Consider the following 16,490-nt stretch of genomic DNA (forward strand, 5'->3'; position numbering starts at 1 on the left):
ACACTAGAGCATTCAGTGCCCAAAGGCTTCATAACTGCATCATTTGTGTATTCAGAAAGATAAAGCCATTCAACCTACATACATCAGAAGTACTGTAAGAGTTGCACACATTTTATTATAAACATGGGGTTTGGCTTATCTGGACCATAAGGTTTTTCTTGTTTGGTTGTGGGTTTTTTTTTAACTTCTACAAATTCCTAATTGAAAAGTATACTTCAAGTATCTTCTTGTTTAACAGCTAAGGAAAACAGGCATTCAAAGAAACAGAAAAAGCATTTTAAATTGAAACCCAAAAGTTTTAGTATCAATAACTGCAACTGAAAACCACGCTTACGACGTTAAGAAGAGGCTATGTGTATGGCATAAAGCATTTGGATTTCCTTATAGATTGTTATCTTACCAAAATGGAGAAGGGTAGGGTAATTTCCTGACACGTAAGAAGGGAAACATGGCAAACAGGATAGGAAACAAAATCTGGAAAGAAAAGCCAAGGAGAGGAATGTCTAGAAAAAGATTCTGAACAAAAAAAAAAAAAAAAAATTATTTTACAAAGCAGGAAAAAAAGAAACATTTGTAGAAGAAACAGAATCGCTTTACATGTTCAGCATGCCAGTGTTACAGCTTTAGTCTTTCACAGTACTTCAGTTCTGATCGTGCAGAGAAACATTTATGCATTGTTTTCAAATAAAGCTTCAAGAGGAGATATATCAACATGATCAACGTTCCCGAATATTCTTGAGGATTTGTCCTTATCTGATGTCTGGAGGCCAGATTTTGGTATGGGGTGAGTTGTTTTTCCTATAGATACAGGGTATTTACACCTTCCTCTTAGGCTAAAGTGAAAGTGGCTCAACTCACACCATGCTTCATGGCCAAACTAAGTCGCAAAAAAAGATAAGATCCACACTTAAAGAAATTGTTTTATCTAAAAAATTAACTCACTTCAGGATCTCAATCTAAAGGGGCAGGAGGGGAAGGGGAAGAAAAAAAATCCCAAGACTCTGGTAATGCAGTTGCCAATCCCAGCCATACATTTTCCCTCAAGTTTCTATCCTAGTTCTTGCAAGACAGTTTCATTTTAAGATTTATATAAGGACCCAAGATTTTTGGGGCTTTACATAGCCTTAGCTGCTGCAGGGAGTATTACATCTTTATGTCTCTGTATGCATTTTGCTGCTACAGTATGAGATCCTATATGTTTTACAAGCAGGAATTTGGGACTGGTCACTTTCACAAGAGCTGTAAAACTACAAGTACACAGTTCATTTTAAACAAGGAACAGTTTCACCTCCTTGAGGTGTCAGTGCTGCATCACCACACAGACTGCCCGAACCTCCCTCGCTTGCTCTGCGCCAAAGGACCAGGACACAGACCTCACCCCCTTGTTTGTTATGCATGCCTCTCCCTTTCCCCTCTCAGGTATTAAAATCCTCAACTGCTCCATGAGCCTGCAAAATCTTCTGTGAGCAAATCATAAAACAGATAACTTATTTTTTTTCCTAAATTTGTATAAATTAGGGGTTTATATATATGGATGCTTAATATCACAGCTCCTGTGTTGCCACTCTGGTTATTAAAGATGTCAAGATAATTGCACCTAAATTAAAAAATAAGACATTTTATGGGAAGTTTTTTCCTGAGGATAAATGATACTATGCTATACAGTAACACATCTAGCACAGTCCTAGAGATAAACACCTGAGCAGCAGCATAAGGCTTATATTTTTTATGAGCACACCGCTCATCTCTCAGCTTGCTTTGGCCTGAAAGTGTTTCTACCATAGCCTCAAACTCATCTTTAAATAGAATGACAATTAAACTGCCAATTCAAAGGGTTTAAAACCAGGTGTATCACAGCATGTGCACGGATTTTACTGGAGAATTAAAAAACCAAAAACCAACCAAAACAAACCGACAAAAATCCCCACACTGTTTTAGGATAACACTCATTATATTTGTAGTGCTTAGAGGATATTTTAATACCTCCTGAAGTCTAGCTCTCTGTGGCTCAGAAAAACATGACTTCTGTAGTAAAAACATAACACGAACCAACTTTTCTTCACATGAAGCTTTTAAGCTTAGAAGAATGTTTTAAAATGCTTAGGGGAATAAACAGGAGTACTCTTTCCTATTGGTAGAGTGCTTTGGGTTTTTACTGTATTGCTTTTATCTCCCAGATGATTTTATTATGCTTTAGGACCAACTTTTCTACAACCTGAATATCATAGTTAGCCTAAAAAAAAATTAAAAACTGAAGTTATATTATTTTTTAAATTAATTGCTATTGAAAACTTTTCTGAGATGAAAGGGTGCATCTGAGATATGCAAGACTAACACTGCAAGTACAATTCACTTAAGTTTTTTTCTGCAGTGGTTAGTCATAAAATAGCAATAATTTAGGGTTTTTTAAAAATACATGCCCAGAGCAGGTGAATTCTGCTCAAAAGGCAAATATAGAGGACAAATCAGTTGCGCTGTCAGTAAAGGAGAAAAAGGAAATACACAACAGCTCAAAAAGCCTGATCATCAATGTGCTTGCTTTAACCAATATCACACCTATTACTGACAAATTTAGATTTGAAGAGGTGCTGGGTTTGGCTCAAGGTGCATTAAGCAAAGCTGTAAGCATGAAATTCAAACGTAGGATATACCATGCCAGCCAAATTTAAGGTAATGGCATTACTAAAAATAGGCAAGTTAGCTAGAAAAGCAAAAGTTATCTGATATGCAAGAGCAGAACCAACAGAACCAGTCAGGAAGGAAAACAATTTCATAAAAATGCAAGATAAAAGTGACAGCAAAAAAAATCCATGCTTTCAACTCAGAAGAATAAACTGTTACTCACGTTCCTCCCATGCGATCATCTCTTCTAACACAAAGCTCATCAACTACCTCCAAATAGCCTGCTGACATCTATCTGTTCATTGCTTGCTGACTCTTGCTTTCAGCTGCTTACAGTTCTACAAAAATATACTTTGTATTGAACAGGCATAATTGCCCTCTGTGGCATTTTGTGAAAATTACTCAAAAAGCTTATTCTAACCTCGTAAAATAGTACAACCCACACAGAAAGACCCAAAAGAACATTTTATTCTTTTCTTACCTGATTCTTTAGAGCTCTTTACCACAAGTGAATCTACCTCTACTGATTTTGGTCTAAGTGGCAACGGTTCAGAGTCTAACTTTGGTTTTGCTACTGGCTCAACTTCAGATTTCGGTCGAAGAGAAACGACTTCTCCATTAGATCTGTATTAAGGAAAAAATAAAAACACCAAGATGACACACCTAGTCAAGAGATTAAATAGCCTACAAATGAAACATACCAAGAATTAGAAGGAAACTGGGGAAAAAAACCCAGAACAAACAGTAGATTTTATAATTTTCTAAAGCCATGCATAAATCAAGTGGCTCAGAGATCAATTCTAGACCTATAAAAGACAATTCTTCCGTTTCAGCTCCAGCAAAGTTGTCAAATAGGTACAACTCCCTTGTAAAATAACCCAAAACTTTTACTACAGGGTACATTTGGCACTTAAATCCAGAGTAGTACACTGTGGTGCAAGAAAAAAAGGAGAGATGAATAGCACCTGCAGCATGTATCTTTTTAAATATTTAGAAACGCACTCAGACTCCTTGACATCAAAATCCTCCCAAAAAGAAAAAAGCTGCCAAGAATAAGTTATTACTTTCTGGGTATAGAATAGAATACCTGTATATATGACTTTTATTTTACTATACATTCTTTGCATGTCTGGTCACGTCATCCAGGGACAAAAAAAACCCAACCCAAACTAAAAACTCAAAAAAAGCCAAAAGAACAAAAAAACCACCCTGAATAGTTGACATTTCCCTTTTCAATTCTTGTTATTTATACCACAGCATAAAAAAAGGACATCAAGTGGACCAGTTGTCAGCTTCAATACGCCCCTGTTATTAACACACACTCCAAATCCTTTCTCTGAAAGTTTTATTGCAGTGCTTTAGGATATATCAGCCTTGTTCTCCTAGAACACTGTTAAACTTTCAGACATTTATGCATATTCAACTACCCAAAAGGTTTAAATCTGTTGAAGTAAATCAGCAACTTTGGGGGCCGGACCTGATGATCTCTTGAGGTCCCCTCCAACCCCTGTACCATGGTTAGTTATGCTGTAGTATTTACTCTGAGATGGATTCAATCTCCTAAAGAATTAGGAAGTTCAAAGTTCACATCAATAAAAATTTGGAGAACCAAGATACTGGCAGGTGTAGGGCCTGCACCCTTGCACCCTTCTCGCATATTCTTGCCCTTTGAACACACATTTCTTCCCACCTCAGCCATGAAGGAAGACAGAACAACCACCCAAATAAAATATACTTCAATATATTTAAGCTATACTGACTTGGATACAGACGATGTCAAAACAGGTTTATCGGGACGTTTTGGGTGCAGAAGCCCGGCTCTCAGTAAGCTGTTAGCCTTGCTTGGAGGAATAGGCTTCTTGGGTGGAACCTGAGGAGCTTGTGGCTTCACAGGCTTCTGATCCAAAGCTCCTTTTTCATCTGACAAAATAAAAGTCACCAGAGCATTTTACAAACCCGTGTTGTCTCAGATTCTTACAATGCTAATCAATTAGAAAGCAACTGCTGTCAGAAATACTGACTTTGAAGATCAGGGAAAAGTGAAAAATAGATATGCAAGTGTCTTAAGTGATACCTTATCAGCACATACAAAAGACTTACCTGAACTTAACAAACATTAAAGTAGGGAAAATGTCGTTCTACTGACAAGAAACAGTAGGAAGAAGTTACAGACTCACACTGTTACACTGCAAATAACAGCCAAGAACCACAAATCTTTCTTCACTGCTACTGATCTCCTTTTTCTATGAATTCAGCTTATCTCCTATAAGAGGTAGGGTTTCAGAGTTGCTTTGTTTTGTTGTAGCTAGACTTCTTTCATACACACAAACAGCATAATTTATCCATGGAAAAATGGGGGGGGAAATGAGTATTTATCTGATTATTTTAGATAAAAGTCTACCTTCCTACAAATTCAAGATAAAAATTAATTATGTGCCACCAAAAAAGTTAAATTTATTGTTCATTGTGTGACCTAACTGAATACTGTCCAGTAAAAGTTCAAGCTGCTTCACAACTATCAGCTGAGTAACTTTCAACCCATGCTCCCCAATCACACCCTGCGGGATTTCCAGGGCATACCTTCTACTTTTCCTTGTAAAGCTATGCTCCAGCTCAGCCAGGCACGCACAGAGCACTGAGGATTATAAAGATTATGCTTAGGTTACAGTAAGGAGTTACAGCCTTTTACAGTTAAGGTGGTAAAGCGGTATGGAAAGACTGCCCCTCAGCTTTGGCTCCCCCTATCCTCTCCTTCTATGGTTTTATTTTCAACCAAGTGTTGGTCTCACTTAGAATCACAGAATCTTTAAGGTTGGAAGAAACCTCTAAGATCATCAAGTCCAACCATCTGTCCAACACCACTGTGTCAACTAAACTATGGCCTGGAGTGCCATGTCTACAACATGTTTTTTTAAACGCTTCCAGGGATGGTGACTCCATCACCTCTCTGGGCAGCCTGTTCCAAGGCCTGATTGCTCTTTCAGTGAAGAAATTACAGTGGTGTAGGGCTGACAGATGGACTTGATGTTCTTGAAGGATTTATCCAACCTTGATGATTCTATTATATCCAATCTAAACCTCCCCTGATGCAGCTTGAGACCGTTTCCTCTTGTCCTATTGCTAGTTACTTCGGAGAAGGAACCAATCCCCACCTCACTACAACCTCCTTTCAGGTACTTGTAGAGAGCGATAAGGTCTCCCCGTCAGCCTCCTCTACTGCAGACTAAACAATCCCAGTCCCTCAGCCACTCCTCATCAGACTTGTGCTTCAGCCCCTTCACCAGCTCTATTGTCCTCCTCTGGATATCCTTCAGCATCTCAATGTCTTTCTTGTAGTGAGGGGCCCAAAACCGAATGCAACACTTGAGCTGCAGCCTCACCAGTGCTGAGTACCACGGGCACAATCACTTCCCTGATCCCGCTGGCCACACTATTCCTGATACAAGCAGGAACCTAAAAGATCTAAGAAAACCTAAACCATTTCCATAACAGATCATAAAGACCCTTCAGAAAAGGAAAAGTATCATCCATGGCAGATTCTTTTTTTCCTGTATTGAAACAGAAGAACATCAGGAGTAAACATGAACCAAAAACACCGAGCTGGTGCCATCACCGCCCAGTCTCTCTTGGTATTGAGTTAAAAACCAGTAAAATACTGAGAGCAGTGGAAGGTTGTTGCCACACGGTGGTGCTGGCTGTTCTGTGTAGAGCAGCCTGTGAACAGGGACATACGCTTGTGTCTACTGATCCTATACTCAGGATTTATATTGTAAATGCCCAGTAGCAGTCAGAATGACTGAGGTTCAATCAACTTCATTTTATCTGTGCTGAACACAGATTGAGAATTACGCCTTTTATTTTTAAGAATCAGTGAGTTGATACTGAGGGCAGAAAAAAAAAATGCTGTCGTCAAATCATATTCCTGAATCATCATCAATTATCATTCCCTTCAATTACTCCTACTCAAAAACGGGATATAAACCCTGTCCACAGCTAAGTGGAAAATGTTAATACCAAAGGTCAAGATTCACCATGAGCACAGAAACTGGACAATTCTGCAGGACAAAATGCCTCAGTTTTGGATTTTGCTCCGTGATGAGAAAGATAAGGGTTGGCTAAAAATGCGAAGTTTAGTAATAGAAAGAAAAATATTAATCTGAAGGCTTTTACACCAGACAAAAAATTCTATATGATACCACTAAGCAACCTTCACTATAAATACAGAAATACTTATAGGAGTATTGCTTTTAAATTTTGATCAATTTTTGATCATAAATAAAGGCATGTCTTAATCATCCAATAGGCACAAAAAAAAAAATTACATGGTTTGATAGCTTGTGATTAGAGCTGCTCAATTTGTTTTAAGTTACAGCACAATTTCATATGTAAATAATTTAATCATTAATATCAACATGGTTATTTTTCCTTGAGTAAAACTGCACTGATAAAGGGGCATTTCTTCTAGGATGGTACCACTCAGTAATTTTTCTTTTTTTGCTATTCCTTCACAAACAGTTGCCAAGGTTAAAACCACAGTACAAAAAAAGAACCAGTTTATGTAAAAAGGCAAGTGATCAGAATTTCTAGAGTCGTAGTTAATCTCAATTCATGCCTAAAGATACTGTTCCAACCGACAAAAAGTAACTTGTTTGCTCACATGCAGAGAAATAGAACTGGTTTTAACAGGTATTCTTCATGTCAAACACCTGAGAACAGGGCTTTGTTTGAAAAGCGGGCTATAAAAACTACCAGAAGCCAAGAAACCTATTGAGCAGGCTTACTTGTCAAAATGCTGTTTAGTCATGGTCAACCACTCACAGAGGAGGGTACTGTTTTGTAATGTGGTTAAGCTCCCCTCATTCCAGAGTTTATTCTTTAAGACTCAACCAGCATGTATGTTTAAGCTTTTGACTTCAAATAAAACACTTTTACAGCTTCCCATGCCAAATTTTTCAAACACGAAATGAAGCATTCTAGAAATGTGTTTTGGGGGCAACAGTAGCTTGTCTTCTGAAAGGAAAAAAAAAAAAAGGCATCCTTTGAATTTTAGAATAAACTGGCAACCATCACCAAATTCCATGGAACTGGGGATGGGAAACATAGAATGTAGCAAGGATCAACATCACAAGAAAACTCAACTTCTGAGCACTGTGTAACACCTGCTAAGGAATGACACAACTGTTCCATGTATTTCCTTCTTTTCTTTTTCTATCAGAGACTGTTTAAGTCTGAACATTCAGAGGCAACAGCAAATGTTTTCCATTTCTAATAACTTAGTATTCAAAACTGCAGTCACTATCACAGAACTATACTTAAATGACGTCTTCTAAAAAGGCACGAGGCAGTCAAGCTAAAACCAGACTCATTTACAAGAGCACTATAAAGAAAACTGGTCTCACCTTTTTCTTCTGGCCTCAAAGGAGGAAATTTCTTCTCTACAGCTGGCAATTCAGGCTTTGGAGCTGAATGCAAAACACAAACCATAGTCATTTCTCAAAGGGCTTTAATTATCTTAGTCACTAACTAAAAATATGACACATGCCAATTTGTGTTATATTTTCTCCTTTGCAAGGAGTGTAATACCATTTATAAACATTCATCTGAGCCCAGGAAATGGCAGGCCTGTATTAAAGCATTTCCAAAGTAGGCCTCATCGTAATTTTCAAAAATATATAGCAGCAGCAAAATACATAAAGCATAAAAAGAAACCTCAAGCCATGACTATGGGTGGCTGCACTACTACGAAATACAAAAGCACCTCTGAATTTTCTTTTGGACACATGCACTACTTCTGAAATTTAATACTTCCTCAGACACGTACCACCATACATATACTATGTACCTGGACTTTTTACTGGAGGTGGAGGTTTCTTTGGCTTCTGCAAAAGAGGAAAAAAATAAATAAACAAACAGATATTCTTCAGTCAAGACAGACTTACTTGTATTTTGTTTTGCACATTGCAAGGTCTACCTCGTTTACTAGGAGATTTCAAAGTATTTCACAAAGGAGGCAATCAATCTACAGACAGATGACTGGAGTAACTCCTCTGATACCTCCCAGACAACCAGTTGAAGAAAGAAAAACAAGATGGGGGTTTCTTTAAATCTCAGATCAGTGATTCAGCAGCATGCAGAAGCAGCTGAAGTACAAATAACTACAAAAATTAAGAATTACATCTGTTCTAGTCCAAAGAACTGCTCCAATTGCACCCATTTTAATTTCAGTATGTAAACTTCACTCTGGGTTAGTATATCCAACTTTAAAGGGGTAATCAGGTAAATTTTTGAACCTAGTCTCTTTTACAAAAAAAAAGAAAGAAAAACTAAACTAAATGTCAGCAGAGCTATTTCAATTAACTTATTTTTAAATTACAATATTCTGAGACACAAAAAGTTAGCAGTGATTGCAACAAACACTGCAGTTGCAGGAAAAATATTGGTTTAGGATTATGGCTATATATTTAAGTGCAAAAAAGGGTGCACAAACTACTCTAGTATTATGGTGCCACAGCTGGTACACTGAAAATAATTCTGTTTTAAAATACAATCATCACTTTCCTTAAATTGGTAAAAATGAATTTGAATCTCCTCCTGTTGAAGGAGTACTGGCACCCCTCAGGATGGACATCTTCAGGCATCTCATCCTTAGAATCCAATTCATTAATATGCTCCGGAAGAGGTGTCTTTATGGTTATACTAAGGAGAAGACTCACTGATAATCTCATCATGAGAACCTATAAAATCCCTTTTCTTTATACAAACGTTACTGAAATTGTATGTGCTCAGGATAATATAGCCTCTCCAAAAGTTCCCTCTACTTGGGTATTTTTGAAACAGTTGCTATGGATGGATTTCACTTCTATGCCCCTACCGCTATTGAAAAAGCTCTTAATGCAGAAAGATTTTTATTCTGACAAGTGAAATGTAATTAAGCAAGCATGGAAAGCCATATTAAATTCCCTCCTCTGTTTTCACAGAACACAAAAGGTAGTAAACTTAAGTACCAAGACTGCATTTTCTTTCTCTCCCGAAAAGCAAACACATTATCCAGCTGTGCAGCACTGCTGCCTGTATCCAAAGCTCTGAGGGTTCAGTATCTGCTTACAGGTACATGACACTGGTCTCTGTTTTTATTAAGTCGATCTCACATAGCTGATTACAATTATCAGCCAAACGATGCCTTGAACTTCAAAGCTGCTCAGTGCAAGGTGAATCCCTGTACTGAGAGACACTACACAAAGCAGAATAAAGTATCAAAGCAAGGTCTGTCTACAAGAAACACTGCTTATAGTGAAAGGTTTTTTTAATCTCTCTCAGGGGAGCAAATTGGTATTGCAAAAAAAGTGATACCACCCATCCACCCCTCAAACCAAGTCAGCCACATGTTACAGCATGTCTGTCCTCCTTGCAAAGCTAAGAATCAGTTGGAAAAGAAAACACTGACTTGGAGTAACTAAACCTTCTGTGTATGTTAAGAAACTGAGATTAAATGCTAAATTAATAGTTATCCGTTGGGTTGTATCTAGCAATCCTCTGTGAATGTCCCCAGTTCCAGGCCAAACAAAACTAAATTACCATGAAACTCAAACTGTTCTGCTGAGACACTGGCTTCGACATTCCGATGTCCTGATCTGAAGCTGAATCCTTCCCATCTGGTTATGATGTATGTTGGGGGACTAACACAACTGTCTTTGCTACACAAATATGCCAGAACTAAAACACTGGACTAATTCCAAGGAAACAAATAAAATAACAACCAAAGTACCAAGATAAATGAGTCCGACATGAAAACATGGATTTCTGTAACTTAGTACATGAGACAAGAGCAATTAATTCAGCAATCACTTCTATCTAACACCGTGTTATCAGAACTATATCCTTTTCTATACAACCTAATAATCTTCATTAATTACAGTTCATCTCAAGAAGCATGTCTTTGCTTAATATTTAACACTAACATTAACTTTTAAATCTTTCTTCTTTCCTATAGCCAATACCAAAGTTAAAATCCCTAATGCTTGTCTCAATATGTTATCCAACATAATGGGCTGTGAAGTTTTGATTCTTGCATTTCCATCAACCTTTTTGTGATACTACGTGAACATGTAAGAACTTACTGGGAAGTCTTTATCAGACTCTTGTATTTGAACAGCAAAATTATCTGGGAAGACTCCTTCTTTACCACCAAGTTCTCCTCTCCACCAGCCTGGCTCTCCAGTGTCCTAAAACAAACACCAGAACATTTCAATCAATATTTACCTCTTCAACAGATACAGTTACAGGAACAATGTTTTTGCTTTTACCCACACTATAAAATAATAGTTTGTCTGAAATATTACATTTATAAGAGGAGTACTTTAGCCACCTTTGCAAAGGGAAAGAGCTACAGATCAGATCAGGTTTGGCCACTTCTTGTTTGTTGTCTAAAAAGCAGGATGAAGTGATATTATATCAGGTATAAGGGTACAATGATAAGACGTGCAAAGGGAAGGAAAGCACATAAAACCAGTTATGACCCAACGTACACCATGCAGTATTCTCAACTTCCTTGACTCGTAACTTATCCTGTAAAAACTCCAGGTGCCACTGGAGTAACACACAATTTTACCAAATGATGTGATTGATCAAGTCCACTGGTCTGGAAATGGTGAAGAAGCAAGAGGATATACCCCACTGAGGGAAAGGGCAACCACACTGAGACATGAAGTTAAAAATAAATAAATGCCATCACACAGAAATCCATTAGATGAGCTTACTGGATCGAGGTCTTAGTTTGTCCCTAACAGAAATTATGATGTTATTTGAATATTTTATTAGCATACATAACAATTTCCTCTTTGCCTCAGGTCCAAAATACTGCAGATGTCACTCTGCCACACAGATCCAAGTGGATTACTGATGATGTGTGCCACTGGTCCCACCAGCACATTCCCAAGTTCAGTAGAGAACAAGGACAATTCAGCACTCAGCTCAGCTGAGACACTGAACAGAGAGTGGGGGAAATGAAATATAAAATAGTTTTTATACACAGTCCCATTTCACGTTAAGCTGAAGGAGGAATTGGTTGGAAAAAGCCCTGACTAAATGATAAGTGCTCTAAGTAAAAGTTTGCTAAACTTTCCTCTCATTTCTCCCTCCATCACCCTTTCCATTAAGTACTGTGGATTCCAATTTCTGAGCAGTGAGCAGTCACAAATGGGGTAGATAAGGTATCTATTGCTACACTCCACATGGGCAGTGCTGAGGCACATCGGCAAGACAGGGAGAACTCTGTGGAAAATGATCATATTCAGAACAAACAGAAAAGAAACAGCCGAGGGGGACAGGCTTTACACAGGGTGAGTGTGCTGGAAGAGAAGACCTTAATGCTCACAAGATCAAAACCCTGGAGTGAGTCAGCCACCTGACAGTTAAATTAATATACTCAGACTTCAGAAGACGGTTTAGCAGGAAGAGTTCTGCTCTGGAATAACTCTTCCTCGCTCCAGTTTGGACCAGGGTAAGCTTTGAGTAAGTCAGTATAAAAAGGACAGAGAGGTAGAAGATAGAGTGAAGATAACCCTGAGACAAGAGCTGTCGTGTTTAAAAACGTGCATTCCACAACTACACTTTTCCACTGTAATTACAGTCAGTAATAGTGATAATATCGATTTTCTTGGTAAGATTAAGTGGCAATCTTGTCAACAAACTAAAATTCTCCTAAAAAAAACCCAAAACAAAACAAAACAAAAAACCCAAAGTGCTTCATTTCTTTTGCAACTGTGTGAAAGCTGAATTTAAGAGCAACCCAAACCAAAACCTTTCCACTTTCTTTTCTTAGGCGAGTTGTTATTCCTTTACATAGCAGCATGTAAATAGTAACTAACAAAAGACTGCAGAGTACTGCAGGAAAATTAAGCATAGGTATGTTCATTTCTCATTAAAAGAAATCTCTCTAGCAAGATGACCTTTCAAAAAGGTGTTTTCAGTATTCAGCACACAGGTGATTATGTATTTGACTATTTCTTTTTTTACAGAGTGAGACAGTACCATCTGCATGGCTGTTCTGAAATACCACGTGTCTCCAACACCTGGACTTCATTCTCTGACTGAAAATGTTTGTTCAGATTTTTTCGTAATACCTTGATCAAAAATCAGTACATCTTAATGACACAATAATACTTTCCAATCACCACCTTAATGGCCACCTGATGCACAACCAGAGTAAAAGTCCAAGTTCTGAAAGTAAAAGGGCTGTTTGCAAACCTTTTCCAATTTCTTCACAGAAAAGGCATTTGGCACTGGGTGTACACTGATCCTATGTGCCTTCAAGGACTCTTAGATAACTTCCCACTCCAGAACGATTGATAAGGACATCCACATCCCCACCAAGTATGGAAGAAAAGAGTTAACCCTCATGTGAGGGTTAACTTTGTGCTTGAGGACATTGTCTAGAGGTGGACTAGGTAGGGCTAGGCCATGGTTGGACTTAATGATCTTAAAGATCTCTTCCAACCTAAGTGTTTCTATGATTCTATGAGACAAATCAGTCTATGGGAATATCTACTCCAACACTCTCTCTTGCTTCCACATTTTACACGTTACCTACCTGTCCAAAACCTACAAAAGCTATATATAAAAGGTTAAAGCAGACCAAAGATCTTACCTTACTGATTATCTGAATGATCTCGCCTTCTTTAAAGCTGAGTTCATCGTTTGAGCCTTCATAGGAATATATTGTCCTGCAATATTCCTTGGCTGAAACAAAGCAGCACAATTACCACAAGCTTGCATACCACGGGTAGTAAGGTACATAGTACCAGCTCACTACTGTCTGAAGGAGAGCTCTGGGACTATCACTACATTAATCCATTCTTCCAGACCAGAAGCCATCTGAGATGGCTTTGCAAATGTCATTCCTATCGCAAGAAAAATAAGATTATGTATTTACAGAGCAGTGGAGATAAATCTTTGTGAAGTCAGTAGTTTTAGCTCTCACACAGTTCTTTCAGAACAGCAACTAAATCCAAGTACTCTGGCTTCAGAGGGAGAAGAGAGGAGCCTACTTAGCTAAAACTATAACAACCTATCAATCTATAACCCTTCCTGTTGCATTATATACTCAATTTTGAGCTACACGAGACAAAATTAGGTTCAAGCTACTTATTGAGAGCTTGTATGGCATTTTTCCAAGTTGACCACAATTTGAAATTTGCAATCCTACTGCAATACATGCAATTGCTTCAGCAAATACCCCAGCAGCACGTTTGCTGAAACGCTGCGGTGAAATCAAGAGAGCAAAGCAGAGGAATTCCTTGACTGAGCACCCGAAACCAGAGCTCATCCAAGCGATCAACTGGGGCAGTCATAGCCTCTCCTGCAAAAAGGTGGAAGAATAATTCCTTTCTTTCCCTTTGGTACAGCTCTATAAGTAATCCATTTTAAATTGTGGGAACGATTTCAGGTAAAAAAACAGGAGGATTTGTTTTCCTTTCCCATGCTGGAATGAAAACAACATGAGAAAGGCCAAAATATATATAAATAAAGAAGCCTTGACAGCAAAGCATTTTTCACACCTGTTTTAATCCCAGCACATTTAAAGTTATATAGCAAAGAGGCTGGATTTCTGTATTCTTAAATAAAAAACTACCTCAGTCAGTGGCAACTGCTGTTAAAACACCAAAGTATGCCAAGCTTAAGAGACAGATATAATGAGTATCTGGATAGATACACATGGATATGTAACCACGTCAGTAATCCTACTTACAAGAACTTACATTATTTTACTGCCTTACCTAGTGATCAAAAATGTTTAATGATTGACTACTTTGGGGTTTGTGAAGAGTTACAGAAACAGAGGAACCACGTCAAAAAGAAGAATGTTTGACTTGAGGTCCAAGGGGAAAACCAAAAATCAATAGATACACTATGCATACTTCTGGAATGCAGGGGGTTTATTTATTAGTGATGAGTAAGTGTTAACACAAGTGTAACGCACTTCTATACATCCTGATTTGGTAAATATACATACATTTCCTTACTGCCTAGGGGTTTGGCCAGTACAGCCAAACTATGCACTCCTCCTCCTCTCTCCTCCAAAATACACCAGGGCCCAGAACAGACAGAAAATCACCCCAGAGAAGGGGACCTTTCACTCTACTCCACCTACAAGGAAGGGTGGAGACTGAGAGCTGCCAGCCCTGTATGTGCAGGGCTGTCAACCCCAGCAGTCAGCACCCCAAAAACCCAGCCACGAATGTTAAAGAGTATGTACAATCTGCTAGTTCAGCATCTTATGCTGTGAGCCCAGTATTCTGCCAGCAGCTAAAACAGATTTATATACTGGAAAGTTAAACTGGGCTCTAAGTTGGTATTTACAAAACAGCAAATCTGAACTTCAGTAAATATTTTTAATAAGAGGTAGTTTAAAGCAGAATCTTTTCCAGAGACTGGGGACTAACAATACAGTAGTAGGAATCACAGATGTTGTATTCTAACAGAATGGGGGGAAAGAGAGGTCAAACTGTGACATTATTTTATATTTTTAAACAAAATAGTTTTACATACTTGCACCAGAGGCCAAAACAAGCTTCCCAGAAATAGCAGAGCCACACCACAGAATAAGCCACACTAGTCTAAACATTTTTGAGATCTCTGTTTATCTGCTAACATATCGAACACAGTTCGCTTTAAGCTTGCTCTCTGAAAACTGAGGATGATACAGAATCACAGAACGGTTTGGGTTGGAAGGGACCTCAAAGTCCATCTCATCACATCATGGGGAGGAACACTCTCCAGTAGCACAGGGTACCCAAAGCCCCATCCAACCTGCCACAGCTTCCCTGGGCACCCTGTGCCAGGGCCTCACTAGCCTCACAGGGAAGAATGTCTTACTAACCTATAACCTAACCCTGCCCTCTTCCAACTTGAAGCCACTGCCCCTTGTCCTGTCACTGCATTCCCTGATGAACAGCCCCTCTCCCACTTTCCTGTAGGCCCCTTTAAGTATTGGTAGGCTGCAATTAGGTCTCCCCAGAGCCTTCTCTTCCTCAGGCTGAACAAACCCAACTCTTGCAGCCTGTCTTCACAGCAGAGGTGCTCCAGCCCTCTGATCATTTCTGTGGCCTCATCTGGACTCACTCCAACAGTTCTACGTCTTTCTTGTACTGGAGGCAGTAGTTTACATAGATAAACTATAATATGTTCTATATTAGAACATTTTAGAACGTATCTATATTAAGCAGCCTGGTATAGTGAGAGGTGTCCCTGTCCGTGGAATGGGGGTTGGAACTTGATGATCTTTAAAGTCCTTTCCAAAGTAAACCATTCTGTGATTCAATATTAGTATAAAAACAGCAAGGAAGAAAAGAAAGCTTTCATTGAAAGGGTGTTACATGCTCTTAAATGGTGTCTACAAATATTATCTGCTGATGTTCTCCTACAGCATCTATTAGTATCATCTCTCTGATACACTCATTTCTCTGCAGAGCAGAGACTCAGCATTGCTACTCGATTTGTCCTGTTTCTATGCTTTTAGCATGCTGCACCTGAAAGCTTGAAAAGAGCCAAACACTGAATGGTCTGAGTGGCCAGGAACAACTGTGCAGATTTTTTAAGCAGGCTTGGGTTAATTTTTATGCAAAGTTTTAAACAAGTCAAGTTTTACAGTGTTCAGGGCTGCCTTGCTGGCTCTCATAGCAACAACACTGGAATGGTTTAAATGCAAGAGCCCATGACTATCCCAAATTTGATGTTCAGTACAGACTTCAAAGTTACAAGAAAGCATCAGCTTCCACTGAATGCACTATACTTCTGATACAGAATCATAGCATGGTCTGGGTTTGAAGGGACCCCAAGGATCACAAAGCTCCAACCCCCCTGCCACAGGA

General features: G+C 38.7%; 1 protein-coding gene across 1 annotated transcript in view; it reads right to left on the reverse strand.

Annotated features, from left to right (window-relative positions):
* The window catches only part of CD2AP (CD2 associated protein), a gene marked incomplete at its 5' end in the record, with an annotated part of 72,648 nt that overhangs the window by 9,840 nt on the left and 46,318 nt on the right, over nt 1-16,490 (reverse strand). The window contains 6 exons of the mRNA XM_084261178.1: nt 3,104-3,246; nt 4,383-4,542; nt 8,022-8,084; nt 8,465-8,501; nt 10,740-10,844; nt 13,268-13,359. Of these exons, the coding sequence (XP_084117304.1) occupies nt 3,104-3,246; nt 4,383-4,542; nt 8,022-8,084; nt 8,465-8,501; nt 10,740-10,844; nt 13,268-13,359 (600 nt within the window). The remainder of the gene's footprint in view (nt 1-3,103; nt 3,247-4,382; nt 4,543-8,021; nt 8,085-8,464; nt 8,502-10,739; nt 10,845-13,267; nt 13,360-16,490) is intronic.

This window comes from Gallinula chloropus (genome assembly GCF_964237585.1).
Source record: "Gallinula chloropus genome assembly, chromosome: 3".
Classification (NCBI taxonomy): Eukaryota; Metazoa; Chordata; class Aves; order Gruiformes; family Rallidae; genus Gallinula; species Gallinula chloropus.